Source organism: Dermacentor albipictus, chromosome 4, assembly GCF_038994185.2.
Source record: "Dermacentor albipictus isolate Rhodes 1998 colony chromosome 4, USDA_Dalb.pri_finalv2, whole genome shotgun sequence".
NCBI classification, from domain to species: Eukaryota; Metazoa; Arthropoda; class Arachnida; order Ixodida; family Ixodidae; genus Dermacentor; species Dermacentor albipictus.
This window is the reverse complement of record NC_091824.1, coordinates 57,136,785-57,155,755: the sequence shown is the minus strand read 5'-3', so window position 1 is coordinate 57,155,755 and position 18,971 is coordinate 57,136,785. Positions and strand designations below refer to the sequence as shown.

General features: G+C 44.2%; 1 protein-coding gene across 1 annotated transcript in view; it reads left to right on the top strand.

Annotated features, from left to right (window-relative positions):
• Positions 1 to 18,971, top strand: part of LOC139059531 (uncharacterized) — a 41,249-nt gene that overhangs the window by 16,661 nt on the left and 5,617 nt on the right. The window contains exon 3 of the mRNA XM_070537951.1: positions 2,265 to 2,545. Coding sequence (XP_070394052.1) covers positions 2,265 to 2,545 — 281 coding nt within the window. The remainder of the gene's footprint in view (positions 1 to 2,264; positions 2,546 to 18,971) is intronic.

The following is an 18,971-nucleotide window of genomic DNA, read 5'->3' as shown; positions in this document are numbered from 1 at the left end:
GAAGATGGAGATCAATACCTTCAGGTTACTTTGTTTCGTTTAACTCATCAGCTGGAGAAATAAAATACGCTCCCATATGACGTATGATACGCTACAACAAAAGTACCATGCCGAATCCACTTCGGAAAAAGCTGAAATTGCATAGCGCCGATAATTCATGTTACTGGAGCCTTATACGGTTTTTGATTTCTTTTTCTTTGTTCCTCGGGACAATGAGGTGGACTTGGCGAAGCGTTCAGCATGAGTCTGAGACACTTCCGCACCACGCCTATTCACTTTGTTTCGTTATGTGTAGATTAACACACGCACACACACACACACACACAACACGCACGCACACACACACAAACACACACACACACACAAACACACACACACACACACACACACACACACAAACGAAATAACTTATTTATTCGTAATTCAGACGCGAAAACTGAAATCGACGAGGGCATTGGAAACTTAGCAACGTTAAGTTTGAACTGCAGTCCTCAATTTAGAGTTACACTCGTATGTGGAGATGAAAATCGGCTGCTTTTGACTTTACGATGAGGGCGATAATGTGCCCGTAAAATAGTGTTAGTGTTCAAATTCAGTGAAATTTTCTAATCGAATCGTATAAGAATATTCGAAAAAAGCGACCGACGAATATCGAATTCAATATCCGAATAGTTTCTCATTTGAAAACAAAATAAAAAATTAAAATAAGTTCGTATACAGGTTGCCTAAAAGCGAGAGATTCTTTATTAGATTGCAAAAAATTATTGAGAAGATGTTATCCGCCACGCGCATTGAATGAAACGAATATTACACAGTTTCGAAAAGTAACTTTTCGAAGTGAATGCGAATCGAATGACAAGTACTATTCGATTCATATTCAAAATTTCGGACATACGCCCATCACTATAATATAGATCAGTTATATCTCAGGTCCTGTTCCTGTATCAAACGCAACAAAACACGTTTTAATGAAATCATGCATGATCGTTGGCCGATAGTTTACGACTGCTGTAATATCTACGCCCTCGTTTCAGCCATACGGATTACAGCCAGGAAAGACTGAAATCTTTCTATTTTGTATTTCTATTTGCTAAGATGCAGTGATGTTGTTGATTGCAATGAAAAAACGAGTAACATGTAGGCGAAGCTTGGTATTGCGCTGTAATGCAATTCGGTGCACAATAGTTTGATCTCAATAAAGAAACACATTTTTGCTGCCTGTTGCTTTTCTGTTATCTACCCCCAAAAATTATCAATAGCAAAACTAGATGACACCAAAAGAAATGCTGCTGCATTATGACAAAATTAATCTACAGTTGCAATACGGCCTCGCTTGATCGAATGCCTTGAACCAGTTCTTGCAGTAGTTGCAGTATGATATGATGCGAATAACTAGAGAACTAAATGATGTCAATCGACTGGCTAAGTGGCCTACATTTTCACAATTATTATACTTTATTTCGTTCAGCAAATCTTGAAGCATGTGCGCGATTTACACAGGAATCGCACATCCACGCGACCCCACACGGCAAGAACAAGGACACGAACTTTTGCAATCACAAAGCGATAAATAATTCTGCAAAATGTGCGGAAGAATCTAAATTAAGAAACTTTGAATGAACTTTTACTTTCATTCCACAACTTCAAGGCTGCTGAAAGCAGAGTGTGCATTAGAGAAATAATTAGATGCGTGATGCTGCCATCGAAGGCCTAATCTCGGTTTCAGAGCCGAACATAGAGTAAAAACCACATAGAGTGCATCCAATATCAGCATCAATTCAGAGCAGAATATTCTGATGCCTTCATAGAAGGATACTGGTTTGGGCCAGTTGGTTACAATTGATGATCAGTCCTCGTTCCAAGTGGTGCGCAAATAACACTGGCCATGATGCCTTCAGCCTTCCAGATTTATATGTTGGAGTTGTTTACATTATTGCTACTTTAGAACTGACGAGATGAAGACCACCTTTCAGGAACATCACGACGTTTCCGCCGTTAACGTCGCGGAGCAGCTTGCGACGGCGATTGCCTTCCCGTCCAGCCAGGATGCTTTTGCAAGTCTGTATGCTTGCAAAAATCACTTACTTAATTCGTTCGAAAAGACAGAGCCTAGGTTACGCCGATATATAGACTGTGCGAAGTGCAAACAACAGGCACATAGCCCACAAGTGCTCGCAGTCATTGCCGTTGTTTTCCGATATCTCCCGCAATACGGATGGAAATGCCGAGTTACAACTGCGCTCTGTTTCTCTATGCACCTGCAGAAACAAGGACTTCCAGCCGACCACCATGCAAGAACCGAGGATAGCGGCCAAAGCGCCCAGCTCAGACGGACGCCCAGCCCCCCGGTGCTCTTCGAACAACAAATCATCCGCCTCATCGAGAACCTCTCGGAAGTGGCCAGCCGACAGACAGGCGCTCCACCGCGGGAACCCACACCGCAACCAAGGCTGCCGGACAACGGAAACAAGTGTCCAGGCTCCACCGGAACGGGTTCCTTCGCGGACCCTCAGCCGTGCCACGACGAGACCGTACCGGAACGCCCGTACACACAGACACACGCACACACACGTACACACAGACACCCACAGACTTCAACGTGCGCTCCGCATGCCGGATCGGCGGGCACATCAAACTCCGTGAGCGCCGCGAGCTGGCAGCGGTACAAGCCCGCGAAAGTGTTAGGGGGAGGTGGGGGGGTGGGGGGTTGCGGGCCGCTCCGCATGCCATTCAAGCGTTTCCGTGCCACCATCCACAGGTGAAGAGGCAGTCGGCAAAGGGGGCGATAAAACAGTCGCGCGTGTACACACGTTCGGCGCTACAAGGGCGGGGAGCGCGTAGTCGGGAGGGTGGGGGGTGGAAAAAAGATGCCCGTTTAAAAGCTGCTGCCACTCGCTGATTTACGAGGGAAGTCAGCCCGTTGCAGCGCCGGCGCGCCGCGCCGCTCTCAGCGCGCCGTCATCCGCGGAGAGCCGGATGTGCGCAGCGCCCCTCGGCGGCCGACGCCGCTGTCGCAGCTACGCGCTTGTGCCGCTGTCTGCCGCGGGCTGCTGCTGCTGCTGCTGCTTTCCGTGCGCCAAACAACGTACCTGAGGGCGCGCGCCGGCCATATGCTTCGCTGGCTGCTCAGAATGCGACCCGGAGCTCGGGCGACCGACCTACCGGTTCGTGGTTACGCGCGTCGAGTGAGGCCTAGCTGCATTCGCATGCCGCCAAGAAAGACGCGGTGCCCCCAGTGTCTCTGCCGGCGAGCTCTAACTTTAATTTTTCTTGCCTTCTGAAAACGAAAGCCAAGTAAGTCACGAAGATACTGCGTAGCGATTCCAAACGTAAAGTCAGGTATCTTCATCCTCCCTGCTCTGGCAACAGCATCTGGCAGTATAGCATCTGGCAATAACGCGAAGAAGAAGAAAAAACGAAAAAGAAGTTCGATGCCTCGTGCTGGCGTAACCATTTCCTTGTAATGGGAAGCGGCAGTATCAGTAGTTAAGGCTCCAATGCTGCTGCTAGGGCGCCTTACATCTCTGTAGATGATAGCCGGAAAACCAACAGTTACGCACCTGTGAATAGCGATAGAGCAGTTTTTTTCCGCCCCAACAAATTAATCCGTATACATCTCGACGAATTCGAAAGTGACATAAACAGCCATGACAATAAAGGAGGACAATGTAATTTTTTAACCGTTATCTTTATCAGCGTTTCGATCAGCATGCCAAATTAATCAAGTTATACAAAAAGTAAGGGATAAGAAGCGCCGGCGTAACGGCTAATACAGACTCCTAAAACCACGTATTTAAATCGAATCTCTAAAAATCACTTGTGGTATGTAGCACTATTCTACTTCATGAGCTGGCTTGCTCTCAGAGGCGCACATTATTAGGACGAGGAATTAGAATGAGTATATATATAATTAGCAGGGTTTCGTTATTTATTTTAATTAATTACTTAAAGGTACATGTTGAAATTTACACATGAAAGCCGGGGACTTTGGAAGTCATATCGACCTGCGACGAACTCTCAGTATGACACCGTTTCGAGATATGCATTCCAAACGTTTACGATGAAATGCATAGCTATTCCGGTAACCATCGGGCTTCAAGGGAAAAAAAAGGTGTGTGGTTAAAAAATTATATTAATAATAAGTCGAACAGTGCATTTTTACAGAAATACTGACAGCGCGTATCTCAAAACAGGTGGCAGCGTCAAAATTCGCTTCAAGTGGATGCGCCTTGTGAAAGCTGCTGCTTCCATTTGAATAGTGCATATTGTGCGCAGAATTAATTATATATCTTCGAAAAAGGAAAAGAGTACGACGTAGGTTGGTATTGTACAGTATATGTCTGACGTTTCGGCTGGTCATAAAAAGATGGAGGACGCTTAAGCTTCGCCTTTAAGAGTGGAACGCCGATAACATTCACCGATCTCTGACTGCTCCTCACGCGTCCCGGTAACTGCAGCTAATTTTAACAGTAATGTTTACCGAGAATCGCTGACGGCGATCGCTGTGCACTAAGGCGAGCTTTCTGGTAGGAACGCGACGTTTTGCTTGGGCCGATATCGGAGGTTGTGCACAGGCGCGCCAAAGAAATCGCATAGTTTTAGAGTTTTTGTTAAGGTTTCACACTGTTATTATTAAAGTCTTAGAAGATTTAACATAAAAGCATACGCTGTCGGTGCTTTGTTTCCATTACATTTGTTTGTGGGCTGTCATGTTCAAAACTGCCGGGAATATCGTTGTCAAGAATGGAAGACAAGGTATGAGCAACTTTAGTTATAGAATGGTGTGGCAATATAGCCCGCATATACCGCATGTCATATAACAAGGCGTGGCATATCGATACCTAAATATATACCATGAATTTCGCTCATGGACAACTACGCCGCTGCCAAAACCGACACCGGATCTTCTGCGACAAGTAGCCCTCAACGCTGTCGCGTTAATATACTGCGCAATACCAACGTACGTCATACCCCTTTCTTCGAAGTTAATCCTACTGTGACAGCGTGATTCTTACTCTGTTGATATATATATATATATATATATATATATATATATATATATATATATATATATATATATATATATATATATATATATATGTATGTATGTATGTATGTATATATATCAGGTGTTCAGACAAACGTCGATGCCCCCAAAATTACCGCACAATCCCTCCTTTTCAATTTCTAAATGCAAACGACCGATTTTTCAATTGCACAAAGCTGTATAGCGACGCTTCTAAACGTCCGGGTTTTATATTTGAGTGTAAGAAATCATCACATCTAACAGGAAAGAGCTAAACAACTCGCCGAGTCAAGCGGGTCAACAAGAGACGGGTGCAATCCCACAACTGCACAAACACGGCACCACACCACACTCTCGAAAAAGGAGGATCAATTTTCGAAAAACTGAAAGCAGAACAAAAATGCTGTATCTAACTTCGCAAATGGCCTTAATGCAGGTTACTTATAATTTCCCTGACCGCGAATATAGAGGAGGAACGTAGCAGGCCCTATTGCCACGTGCAGCCGTGTAGAAAAGGGGTATTGACGCCAGCTGACATCGCTCGTCTTCCCTCATTTGCACATTTGCGCACCTTCCAGCCGCGATGCTTTTAGCAGCTTTTCAGGGCAAGTGAGTAAATCGGAGCAAACAGGTTTCGCAGTCGGCGTCTGAGATGTTGTTCGCGTGATAAAAGTGGTTACCAATCTTGAGTTACCGGAGATGTAAAACAAAGTATCGGTTGTGTTTTAGGAACAACATGGCCTTTACCTAAGCAAATATGAAGAACACCATGTCAGCCACCACTTTTGCGAGATGATAACACTTGCATGTTGACAGTTAGACTTAGTATTTTCAGCATAGGTCTATATAGTTAGTGCTCTCTCTATTTAACTTTTTACGAAGCCATTGGCGTGCGTTCTCATTTTATTCAGTTTATGCGGTAACGTCCCGCATTCTAGACGGGATGAGTTGAGTCGTACCCGGATACCTTCGTCGTCAGTGTGACTTTCAGTTTGTCTCTACGATCAAACACTGGCTGACCCCAACGTTTGTTCTCTAACTGTAATGAAATGGCATTATATCCCAAAGACTTCACTGCAGTAAATATAAACGCTATACAGACAGAGCAATAACTGCGTGCATGCAGATACGCAAAGATTGAAACAAAGCTGCAGCGTGCAGTTGTAGCGTGCGGCACACACATCTGCAAACGCACTGGTCGTGCTCCGCGTTACCAAACAGCCACCACTATAAATATGCGCGAAGCAAAAGGTGAAGGAACGAAAGAAAAAAAAATTGACCCAGCAACAGTTCCACAATTCTGGCGTATACGTATCCGCAAGTATATAACAACACCGAAAAGCTCAGTCAACTGTGTATATATACACGTTGAACGATAATCTCCGACTCGATCGCGTTGCGAGCCCACGGGCACGGAAAGGCGGAAGCAAATCACCGCCACACAGTCTCGCAATGGGCAAAAAAAAAAAAAAGAAGGGCGCGCTCGTATCGCCCATATAGTCATGCTCGTGACAGCTCAAACTATTTCCAAACGGCCCACCGCGCGACCCCTCGCGACGGCGTCTGCGGCGGCACGATCGGGACCTCGAGGCGCAAGAGTCAAAGCCCATCGCGCGGTAATAAGAGTATCATAATAATAACGGGCCACATGAAATACATACACGACGCGCACGCGCCTGAGGCCGCCGCCGCCTCCGCCGCTCCTGCGCGCACCGCATATGCATGCGGTCGCTTATTTATGGCTGGAGCATGCATGTCGGCGGCAAAACCCTCGCGTCGCCAAAGGCAACGAAAAGAAAAAAGATCAACAAAGAAAAAGGGACAGTAGAGGCAGGAAAACCGGCCGCTGCTTGCGCCGGGGCCAGAAAAAGAAAAACGAACAGACAGCACAAAAGCGAGCGAGAGAACGACGGGGTCATCACAGAGGAATAGGATGGAGAAAGAAACAGCCAAGAAGGCAATCTCCCGTAAGAGAAAGGGGTGGTGGCGGTATAGTATAGCATACTCTAGAGGTGCGCAGGCGGCTAATGGTAAAACACTGGGACGACGGCCATACGACGACGAGCAGCGCGCGGGTGCGCGCGGTGAGTGGAAATTTTGGAGCCGGCCGGGCGCAGTACGGCGCATACCTAATAAGAGGCATATATAATAACTGCCGCGGATGGGCGCACTCCTGCACGCGCGCGCCGCGCGACCGCGGAAGCAGTCGGCCTCCTCTAGCCTGCCCGTGCATAGGCCCGTGCATGCGCGTATACGCTTGTGTTTGTGTGCGTGTGTGTGTGCGCACACGCACAGACCACGCGTAGTATATACGTCCGCGGGCGAGGCACTGCGTGTGTGTGCATACATATATATACCGGCGTGCGGGTGCCGGGATTACAATCCGCCTTCATAAAATATAAGCGGCCTCCGCAACGCGGCCTCCGTCGGCACCGGCGGCGCATTATAGTGTATGGAGGGAGAGAGGAAGGAGGCGGAGAGGGAGAGGGCAGCGCGTACATGCGTACACGGCGGCGGCTTCTCTCTCGTCCGTCGGAAGTCTGCTGCCGTCGCTCCTGCGAACGCCGCCGACGATGCTGGTGGAGATAGCAGAAGCGACTGCTGGAAGGGAAATTTCAAGACGAAATGGGCTACCGTCACCCCAAGTTCTGCGGGGCATACGATCGAAATGAATTCTGGAAAAGAGCTCGCCGCTTCTCTTCTCTCCTTTCTCTCTCTCTTTCTCTCTTCGCTTCCGACTCGCAGTGACTGCGCTAGATGATGCGCCTCGGAGAACGATTTGTACCGAGGCAGAGCCGACAGACAGACAGACGAGAGAGTGTACCAGGGAAGCAGCGAATGCGAGACACGTAGCAAACGTATAGTATATAAATGCGGGATCTGAGAATAATACTGCGCGGTTTCTTGATCACTGACTGCGATATAGGGCGGCGCGGGAAAAAAAGTGAAAGAAAAGAGAAAAGAAAAGAAAACAGCAGCGCAGAGGCGACGGAGAAAAGATAGGACAAGCCCTTACCCCAATATACGCGAAGCGTTTGTCGGCGACTTCTGATGTCGGTTCGAATAGAAGCGAGATACAGGCATGAATTTCGTACAACGGTGCAGAGGTCGTAAATCTGAGAGAGGTCGCTAGACAGCTGACTAATTCCGGGAGAAATGTAGCGCGAGGTTAAAAACAAGAGGGCTAACACGTGACGAAAAGACGTTATCTTAAAGCGTGTTTGTTCAGAGACCAAACTTACAAAGACAAATATTTCTCAAAGTGCTACTACGTATCCCAAACTCTTCAAAAGGATCACGTCCGTGACTCCCGAAATTCATGCTTGAGAGAAGTTCACTAAATGACTTGAGAAGACACGATACTAAACGATATGCCCTCGAGTCTGTGATGTACTGTTGCACAAATTCAGTGCACATAGGCGCAGCACTTAGCATGCTAACACACTCCTGAAACTTAGCCTCGAGACACTGAAACTAAACACGGATATAGGACAGCGGCTCTATAAGGTCAGTCGAACGGCAGGTATCCGCGCCTTTATTTGTAACGATAAGTTCTGTGCAGACAAGAAGCATTCGTATTAAGCAAAAAAAAAAACGAAAGCTCCACTCAAGTACGATCCGCTTATTTCGTCCCATTTTACAAGAGCAACAGGCCTCTGTTTCCTGTAAGGAAGAAAGGAGAGGTTCAAAACCTAGGCTGCACAACGGCAACACTTCGTGTCGTGAAACAGTCAGCACGCAGACTGACGGTAGACATAGCACCAGAATAACGCGCAAATATGAACACGACGGTTCGTTGCTCGATTACATTGTTTAAGGCCATAATCACAACCATTATCATTTGTGACAATGGAAACCATTGCTCTGCTACGCACTTCATGGAGCCCATCGTAACAACATTAGGCACTCGCGTTCACTGAAGTGCCGATAGTGGAAAAAGCATGGGAGCACGTCGTTACATTATTATTACAGGCCGTAAATTTTGGTTACAATTCAGCCGGCAGTCTTTAAACGCACTACAATGTATAAATGAGCAACCTCGTGGAATGTTTCTACGGAATGTGACGGTGTTCACTCGATCGTAATGGCTGCTTTAAAAGCATTAGGATGACTCCTGTTCGAAGAAGCGAATGAAATAATTTTAACGAAAAACGAAAGAAAGGAGGATAATCTTTTGTGTCCGCGTCTTCCAAGGCCGACACGCACCGATTGTGGAGGAGAAGGAACAAAGCCCAGAGAGAGAGAGAGAGAGAGAAAGAGAGAGAGGTGAAACAAACTTTCGCTTTTGACGACGCCCCGAGGCGTCATTCTGAGCCTGAAATCTTGCTCCCAAAGAGAGACACCCGCCGCGCTCTCGCACAAACACCTTCAGATGCAGGCAGCGACGCGAGCACCCCTCGAACAGATACCGCGCCTGGCATCAAGAGGGGAAGGCCGACGAAGGAAAGCCAAGCGAAGGCTTAGCGGCGGCCCGTTTTTGACCGAGAGAAAAAAGAAATAAAAGTACACGGAGACGACTAGCGAAGCAGCAGCATCGCGAAGAAGAGCATTGGGAAGAGGGAGATAACGAATAAAAAAGAAAGGCGATAGCTCTTCCTTTCCTTTTCGGGAATCGAAGAAATGGCAGTGACATCTTTCATGTCAGTTCTCATTGTTGAGGGCGTCGGTGACAGTGATCTACGCGGCTCCGTCGTTGGCTCCTTCGGGTGGTGGTGGTTGGGGGGACGGGACGAAAGGCTCGGGTACGCTTGCCCCGACAGCAACACTGGGGGCGGCGGCCATGCATTTTTGTCGCGTAGGCAAGAAAGAAAAAAAGGGTCCGCGATGATGCGCCATGGCAGCGGTGCGTGGAATACGGTTGCTCACGTGCGTCGCTCATTCACTCTAATCGGCCAGTACACTAGAACGCAGCTGGATGTTCTTCGTGCTCGACGCTTACGGAATACCCTGTTACGGCCCTCTTGATTTAGCCGAATGTAAGTCCTGTTCCCGAATTTGCTGACACCTTTGCATATTTATGCGATCGCAGAGGAGTCGAGCGATTTCCTTAAGCTAGCAGAAAGGAATGATAACGACGGCTTACTCCCATATACTTGTTTCGCTGTTGCAGGCGATTTAATTACGTGTTCATGTGTAGTATGTACCGACATAATATGCTTGAGAGTAGAAAATGTGCCATGCATGCAGTTTTCGCACGAGGTTGTTGATGCTCGTTGAGGTTGCATTCTTTTACTGTGATGCCAGCGTTTGAAATAACTGCTAAGGACATAAATTTCACCGCTTCTTCTAACAGTGCCTTTCACAGACTTGCTTAAGCATAAAATGCAAAATAATCATAAACAAAGCGTACAATGCCGTGTACAGTATTTCCACAGCTCTATTAAAACCATGAGAAGTTTAGTTTATTGCGGGACATTAGTGCTTGTTTCGTTTGCTATACTTATCTATAGTAAAGCAGTGATCATATTAGAGACGTAACACGCTGTTATCCTGCATCTCTCGTCGTTATGTGAAGTTATTCGCTCGAGGCCAATTACTAACTCATGACTGACTGTGTTTTACAAACAATCGTAAGCGACCAGTGTCATGTTTGTTGGCGATCCCAGCGATGATAGTCAACTGAGGAGCGTAAAATATATGTATTGTAGTATAATTGTTCACATGTAGTGCACGATAACGAAAGATATTCAGGATTTCGATATATTTGAAGATTACTATTATAACATTTATAAGGAGTGTATAATGTGACTATGTTCTAAGAGCGCGCAATACAATATGGTGTTCTTTAATAGCTGAATAACTGCCAGTACGCTGTAAATAAATTTGAGTGAGTAGTACCAGCGTAACTATTTTCTTTAACTGCAGGTTAAATTTTCTGTCGATACGTATAACGTCCTGAATAAAATATAAAGAATAAAAGAGCTCCCATAAAAAGGATGAGAGCAGCCTGATAAGGCAATCGTTCTTTTTTCTTTCTTTTTTTTGATCGCGCCCGTTATGATCATATAGCTCGTTTGCTCAATACTAATGTGAAGCTATCATTAGGGCATTGTGTTACATCTGCCTGATCGTGGAATTTTCACGCTTCCGATGTTCTCATAGGCGAAATAAATATATAATTCAGCCATCGCCAGTCAAGCGTGATGACCTAGTGGAGGTGGCCATGAAAAATTGCCTAATTTTATGCCACAAAACAAAAGCAGTTGAATTATTCAAGCCCTAGCTCTAGTTCAGTGGTATTACAACTGTTCATGCTCTCGAAATATTATAGTACTCCACATTGGAAACGATTGAATGCTGACCGACTTTCTCGATGCGAGGGGTACGTGTTTTACATCAGTGCGGCTGGAGGGCATTTTTTAACCAACTAATTTTTCGTTCTCCCCTGAGCATTGTAAACACACGATGTTTTCCCTGTTGTGTCTACCACCTTAATTCCAGCAAAAAGCGTCAAGCATATGCATTTCTATATTATATAGTGAATCCGCTTTTGAAAGTCCTGCATGCGTGCAACGCTGTCCAGTGTGTGCAGAAATTCTAAGAAATCTCCACTGAAAGGCATACAGCGCGCTAAACTAAAAACAACGTTTGTACAAATCAAATTGAAAACGTGTATTGGAAGTCGTGCACAGCGTAACAGCAACATTTGTAGAGATCAGATAATGAAAGGCTCACAGGAAACTTCGCAGCCATGTTTTCTGCTCTTTTTAATATTTTCATAAGAAGGGTTTGGAGAATCTGGCAGTGTCGAAAAGCCCTAAAATTGCTTGTGCCGTTGCTTACTTTTGTTTACGTGGAGGGGAGCTGAACGACCATGAAGGGTGAATTCCTGTCCTTTTCTTCTCAAAAAATTTAATGCCTTGTGCCACTTGTGAGCAAGCAGGGCAGTGAAGGGGGACGGTACATTCCAACATATTATTTTGTCATGGAGATAACGAACAGCATAAGGCACAAGCAATTGTTTAATTATTTGCAGCTTACAAAACAGTGAGCATACATGAAGTGCCGATTCGTTTGTTTATCTATCATTGGGCCGTTGAATGTATGTCCTAAGATATGATTTCATTTTCACGACAATAGCGGCAGTATAGCTGTGTACAGAACGATCTATTTGATTCGTAATTGCGTATCTTAATTTTGGGTATACTGCTGCTAAGAAAACATGCATATCTAAAAAAATGTGATGATTGTTTCCACAAGGTATTAGCATCTTTATTATAGGTGTTTAAGAGTGCTTGTTTCGTTGGTTATTTCAGAAAGGCAAAGCCATCATCAAGAAAGTATTTAGATATATGCGAAGAATAGCGACAGTCGAAAACGCTTCACCTGCCGGAAATTCAAGGGAGTTTTACATGAAAACCCCATTAACCAGCTAGCGTACGTTTTTCATTGTAATAACAGAAATATATAGAACAGTGTACTATGAATATATTATAAATACTAAACATTGCTTCCACCATACTTGTCGCGCGGATGTAGCTACATGACATAATGAGGTGTGTACATGTTGGCGTAGTTTACTGAGCAGGAAAAAACAGAACGTGAGCCATCGAGTATGACATTTACTGATGGCGTAGGTAAAGTGACATTTATGGCTACGCGTATTATTCGTATCAGCGAAAACGTTTATGGGTCTATATAAGATTTCAAACAAAAATAATTGGGCTTGGCCTGTAGCGGTCTTCGCTTTGCTTCCTTTAAACTTATAAACGAAGTGCTACATACAATTAGGAGAGCCAGTGTTGTCTGTTCTTTTCAATTCACTGACTTCCACGATGATAGCCCTGGTTTGAAGTTATGCTTCGTAGAGACTGTTTTTATAGGAATTCCTTTGATTACCTATGTTTATCAGTCCTGCTCAGCGCTTACATATATACCGGTAGATTCCTTCATTATTGCGACATACAACCACAACGACTGAGCGCGTCGTTGTGCTACATTGTGGTCGCTGATGAGCCAAGTCATTTCAGAAAGTAGTTGGCCTGGTGCGGTGCCAAGATTCCATAATTAAAAAGCAAAAATAAGTAATAAAACAAGCCCCACATTCGTGGTTTCGGTATATCTCTTCAATACAGCTTTGAGAACATAAAAAACAATTCTACGAAATATCAGAAACATTATGGTAGATTGCGATTACCTGAACTTGATGTGAGCTTTCCATGACCGCCCTCCAATTTTTATTTCAATTTTAGCAAATTCTCATTACTTTCTGCGCAAATAGTATGTTTTGATACATTGTGCAGGTATGAATTTTCTGTTATATAGGTCGTCCCAGCTAGGTTTAGAAAAGCTGTTCAAGGAAATGTATTTGAAAAAAAACAACAACAAGGCGCAACACACGATTTTAGTACGTACGGTGTTCGGTCGCCAGAGGTCTAACGACGGAACACCATAGGTCTTATAAATATAATTGTATCTCGCACCATGTTTTTTTTTTTAAGTTTTATATTTGTTGAACAGCTTGGCTAAAGTTAGCTGGCACCATCCTCTACATGAAAACGCGATAATTTCATTCACAGTGTATTATTCCTTATTCCTTATTTATTCCATCCGGCTGATCTTTGCAGTGCATTCTTCGGCTAAGTGAAAAGTAGCAGGAATCACGCATTATTCGGGCCTCTTCTATACACACATTTAATTAAAGAAAAAGAAGACAGCGTAATGGTTGTGAGGCGCAATATAACTGCAAGCTGACCGCTCAGTTACCAAGAAAAAAATACTAGAGAAAGAGAGTGGTACAGCCATGCGCTTGCAGATTTTCAATATGCTAGAAGTCGTAGCGAGGGGGCACCATTACAATGTCCCAGCTACAAATTTATGCAAATCAAATTGAGGACAAAGTGTCATTCAAACCATAAGTATAAATGAATTCACTTCTCAACGCTAACTTAGTATCATGTAACATTTCTGATTGCGACTTAGTTCAGTTAACACTCAAACTGATTTAGACAAAAAAGCTGAATTGACCAGAAGAACCACTTTCTTACGCTGACAGATTGGACTGAACTGAAAAGTGTATCAATAAGTTTGTTTTCATCCACACTAAGCGAGATTCATTGCAGATAACACATAAAAGAGCTGAAAGCCGAGTCTACATGCGCTGTTAAAGGTAACGCCAGTATCTAATCTAAGACAGAACACAGAACTAAGAAACACACAAACACAGAACACAGAAACACAGAAACACAGAACGCTAACACAGAACTAAGAAATTAGTAACCTCTCCGATTACAGAGAAGTCGTTCACGTACAAGATATGTTGCAGGGATGAACTCAAACTATCGGTCTCGTATCATGCAGCGCATGCAACAGTATAGGTTATGAAGTGTGAACACCACAACTTATACAAAGAACGGATGTCAACATCCTAAATTGCACAAAGCAAGATGTAATAAAGCCACTTCGGACTTCAAAGCCCTAAACAATGTTCTCTAAGGAAATCTAATCAGGCCTTTAACGCAAGGCATTTAACGGCTTATCGTTCAGCACTAAAGAACAGTATTTCATATACTACTGAAGGAAAAGGAAAAGTAATGTGAAAGAGGTTCAGTAAGCCCATTTCCTTAAGGTCCTTAAGGAACCAATAAACGTAAGAACTGATAACGATTTACCGTATTTCACGAAAGCAAGAAGTGCGGTGACAAATTCTTCATCTCCATCGACAACGTCAGGAATCTCAAAGCACATTATGGTAGTGACTAGAACTGTTCAATAATGCCAAATGCTCCTATCGTGAAGGAGGTAAACTTGCTTGTGGCGTATGTTTGCCTTGTTTTCTTCTAATCTATGGCCGATTAAAACTCGTTCGTCAGGCACCAATCCGAAAATTTTCGAAATGTTCAGAAACATTTTGACGAACTACTAGCTGTTCTGTTAATATTCTTAAAAATACAGCTAAACTCTAATACGTGCCTGTCTAGCTGTATACGCGGCTATGTTGAATCCAGACACGCTTAGCTTAAAGAGCCAATCCGTTAAGTGACTGAATACCACGAAATATATATTATACATGCTAAACACACAAAATTCCAATTACTTTTGTAGAGAAAGAAGTCCTTTGATTGTGAACATAAATCTTGTTTTAGAATTGTGGGATTTAGCGTCCAGAAAATGAACAGTGGGTCCTGAAGAACACTGAAGTGTAGGGCTATGGGTTAGTTTTGACAAGCAAATTTGTTTGTCCTTCAACGCGCACGGAAAGGACGGTATACGAGAGTTTTTGCATACCACCTCCATCGGAATGGGGCCGCCGCCGCGGCCATGACATCTTTTTACAGAAATGATAATCTTCTCAGACAGGAACTGCACCCTTACCGGCGTTGACTTACAATTTAGCTCATGCTACTATAAACAAGCTTCAGCCTAACTACAAATGAATACCAACCAGCAGTCCGCACCGACTAAGACTGCGGTTATTACTCTGTTCTCATTTGATAACGGTGCACTTAACGTTTCACTTACACAAATGTACGATACAGATGCCAAAGATGCGATGTTAATTCGGCCTAACTTAAACGTTAGGGGAATGAATCCAAATGTGCGGTTAAACTAACCACAGAAAAGGCTATACGTGAACCTGGAGCACATTTAGATTCATTCCCATAACGTTTAAATTAGGCCTGAGACGTTTAGACCGAGATTTAGTTATCAGATTTCACTAAAAATCTGAAACAACTTTCAATGGAACTTGTAACATTGTTGCTGAACGTAGCCATCTCCTCATGATCAAGACAAGTAAACGTGGACGTCACCCGCCCTTTCGCAAGAAGGATGGCGAAAAATTGCGTCACGAACGCTTTATGTCTTCGACCGCTCTACAACTTATTTTCGGTTAACACAGATCAAGGAAAAACAAGCTCAGAGTTGCTGTTTTGCGTTCTCCGAAGTGAAGGTAGCCAGCAAAAACTCTATCGCGACGATTAGAGCTTACTGAGTGCGAACTTCGCGCGTTTCCGCCCATCGCACTGCCTCGCTATACTTTCTTTCTTAAGGGGTCAATTTGAAGGACCCACGGCTCTCATCCGCAATGGTATACTATCTCATCTCATCCGCAATGGTATCCGCATGTTGTTTTTCTTTTTTTTTTCCGGGAGCCCCAGAAAGACAAATATACGACGACAAAAAAAAATGTCTGACGCAGTACCAGGAATCTCTTGAAGGATATATGGCGGCACGCAGTTCATCTGTCTAGTTCCCCTAAGTCGCCCGGCGGGAGGGTCTCGACCCGAGAGGCCCTTCGTGTCACGGGTGCGCCACATGGCATACTTTCAACGGAAACGGCTGCTCCCAGGGACCATTTGAGAACGTTTGAGCAGTTGGTTCGCTCTCTCGACTATATGACCCTGTGCCTATACATACGCGTTCCCACTGGCCATTTCGGAGAAGACGTTTGTAAAAGTGCCCCGGCCAGATGCCCGAATGTTTTTCCTGCATACACGCAAACGAAACACGCCGATATGTTTTTTTCTCTCTCTCCCTCTGCTGCTGAAGGCAACACGGCGCTATGTACTCTACGTCCGCGCTATGGTGGCCACTTGGAGGCGGGCAGCGTAAATCTTTAAACACACGAAACCGGGACGACGGGCGGACGGCCCCGAATGGCTCGTTTCTTTTTGCGGGACGAAAGACAAAGTGCGACAGCGCCATAACGCGCATGCGTACCAGAGCTGCGAGGAGTGGGGGAGGGGGGCGCGACTGTGGCGTTGAGGAGAACACTAAAACAACTCGGAAGATGGGAGGGCGGCGCTTGTTTGCTGTCTGTTGACATACAGAATGTGTCCCACCCGCTGTTTTGTTGGGAATACAAGTTAGCGTGTGCACCAATAGGTGGCGCCGCGCTCTGGAAGTTACGGTATAAACCGATGGCCGATGCATCCGGCAAGCATGAACGCGGTGATGCGACCGGAGGGAATGTATTATGGAGCTGTATAGTTATAAGAGCGGCTGTAAAGCTATATAAAATGAAATGCAACGCAGTTGGACTTAGCGGTATACTCGTATGTTGTTGTGATACTGCATTTTAGGGTGTTGTTTTGTTTTGCTGTGTTTTGATGATGTACATTAGTATACCGGCCCCTACGGGAGCTGGCGGCGCATGCAATTCTTTAGACTGGATTTAGATGCTGCAACAAAAGTTGAAATTAACCGTGAACACACGTAGGTGAGGCCCATGTAAAGATAATTTCAGGTAGCAAAGTAGTAAAGTCTGTAGCTTTGTCTGCTGACTTCAAGTTAACTACTTCGCCTCCTCACAAACTTTTTTTAGTCGTATAAGGTGTAGAATTATCACAGAAAACAGTTTTTTTTATTTCTTTGGCCCAATTGTGGTACACAGATCGCACCAGTGGACCAAATTTCTGAAGCCACAAACAGCCGAATCTGTAGGCCTTATAGTACAGTATTAATGGACATTTTCTTTGAACTACCTAAATACACTTTCGTGAGGGTGAGACGCAAGCGCACCTGAAACAAGAATACTTATATAAATTTATCAATATTCCCAGGAAATCTAGGCGGGGTCCAGGCCCACCCCACCAAATCGCAGGGCACTGAATAAAGTTATTTGAATGAATGAATGAATGAATGAATATTTCTAGGGGTTATCAAAAAGGTCTGTTGCGAGAAAGTATTCGGAGATTCTGCTGTGCATGAAGTCGTTCATTCCGTAAACATCATCTTTAATTTGCAAGAAATACAAGTAGTGGGACTATAATAAATATTACTGATATGAAATTCAAACCATAGAAATAATGCAGCGTTGACAAGGGCATACTAGCGAATGCACGTACAATCTCACGTGTAGCAAGAAAAGGCCTCCGATTATTTTATCTTGCCGGATACGATCCACAGAACCCTACACAATTCAATCGATAGTCGTATCAGTATATATATGCAAGCAAATTCCAGGTGTGGGCCCTCTTATAGACTATTTTACGCACACTGTAAAATAATTTACACCCTTACAAGTGAAAAGGGTGTAAATGTGTCTATAACTCACAGCCTTAGGGTGTGATTTATATAACTGACACCCTAAGGGTGTGAGTTATAGGCGAATTTACACCCTTTTTCACTTGTTAGGGTGTAAATTATTTTACAGTGTACTCCATGTACTGGAGAAACGATGTTTACCCGGCTTAAAGAACGTCTTTAAAAGAACTGATATAAAATCTTCCCTCATATGAAGGTGACTTATTTCTGTCTATGTGTGCATTGCGCTTGATTTGAGCATTGGAATATGTGTCCAATTCACGCCTTTCGTTTGGTGAAACTGACAATTTGGTGCCCATCCATGTACTTGTGTGATGCACGTTGTTTGATGATTGACATGTATGTATAATCTTTCTCGCTATATTTCCTGTCTTTGTTGGTATTTTATGTTTTCATACGTGTTGTTGAATATAGCATAGAGGTACAGTGTCTAGTTTGTGGCATAAGTTATGCTCAAGAACCTTCCAGGGAATACATGTATCAAATGATTTGCAATAAAGGCTATTATTGTTATTATTAATATTCGCTGCTGATGATAAGTGCGTTTTCAGTTCTAAGTTGTTGCGGAAAGCTGGAGTTCATCAGGGGTCCATTTTATCGCCATTGTTGGTTGTTTAACATCTTCGTTAACGACTTTCCTTTGTCAATTCCCAATTGTTCGGTGTTACAGTATGCTGACGACACTGTGTTACTGGAAAAACATGAATCTTACAAAATGCCCACTGAAATGTTGCAAAATGAAGTGTACAATGTAAAGCTTTGGTTCACTAACAATGGTATTGTTGCCAACGCCGAAAAAACACATCTAGTTTGTTTTCGCTCTCCATTCAAGGTTACTGTAATTAACGTGCCTCTCTACTTACATAAGCCGAACTGTGTTTCTTGTATATGTGCGCCTATTCCATAAGTGGATTGTATCAAATATCTGGGAATATCTTTCGACAGTAGCTTATCTTCG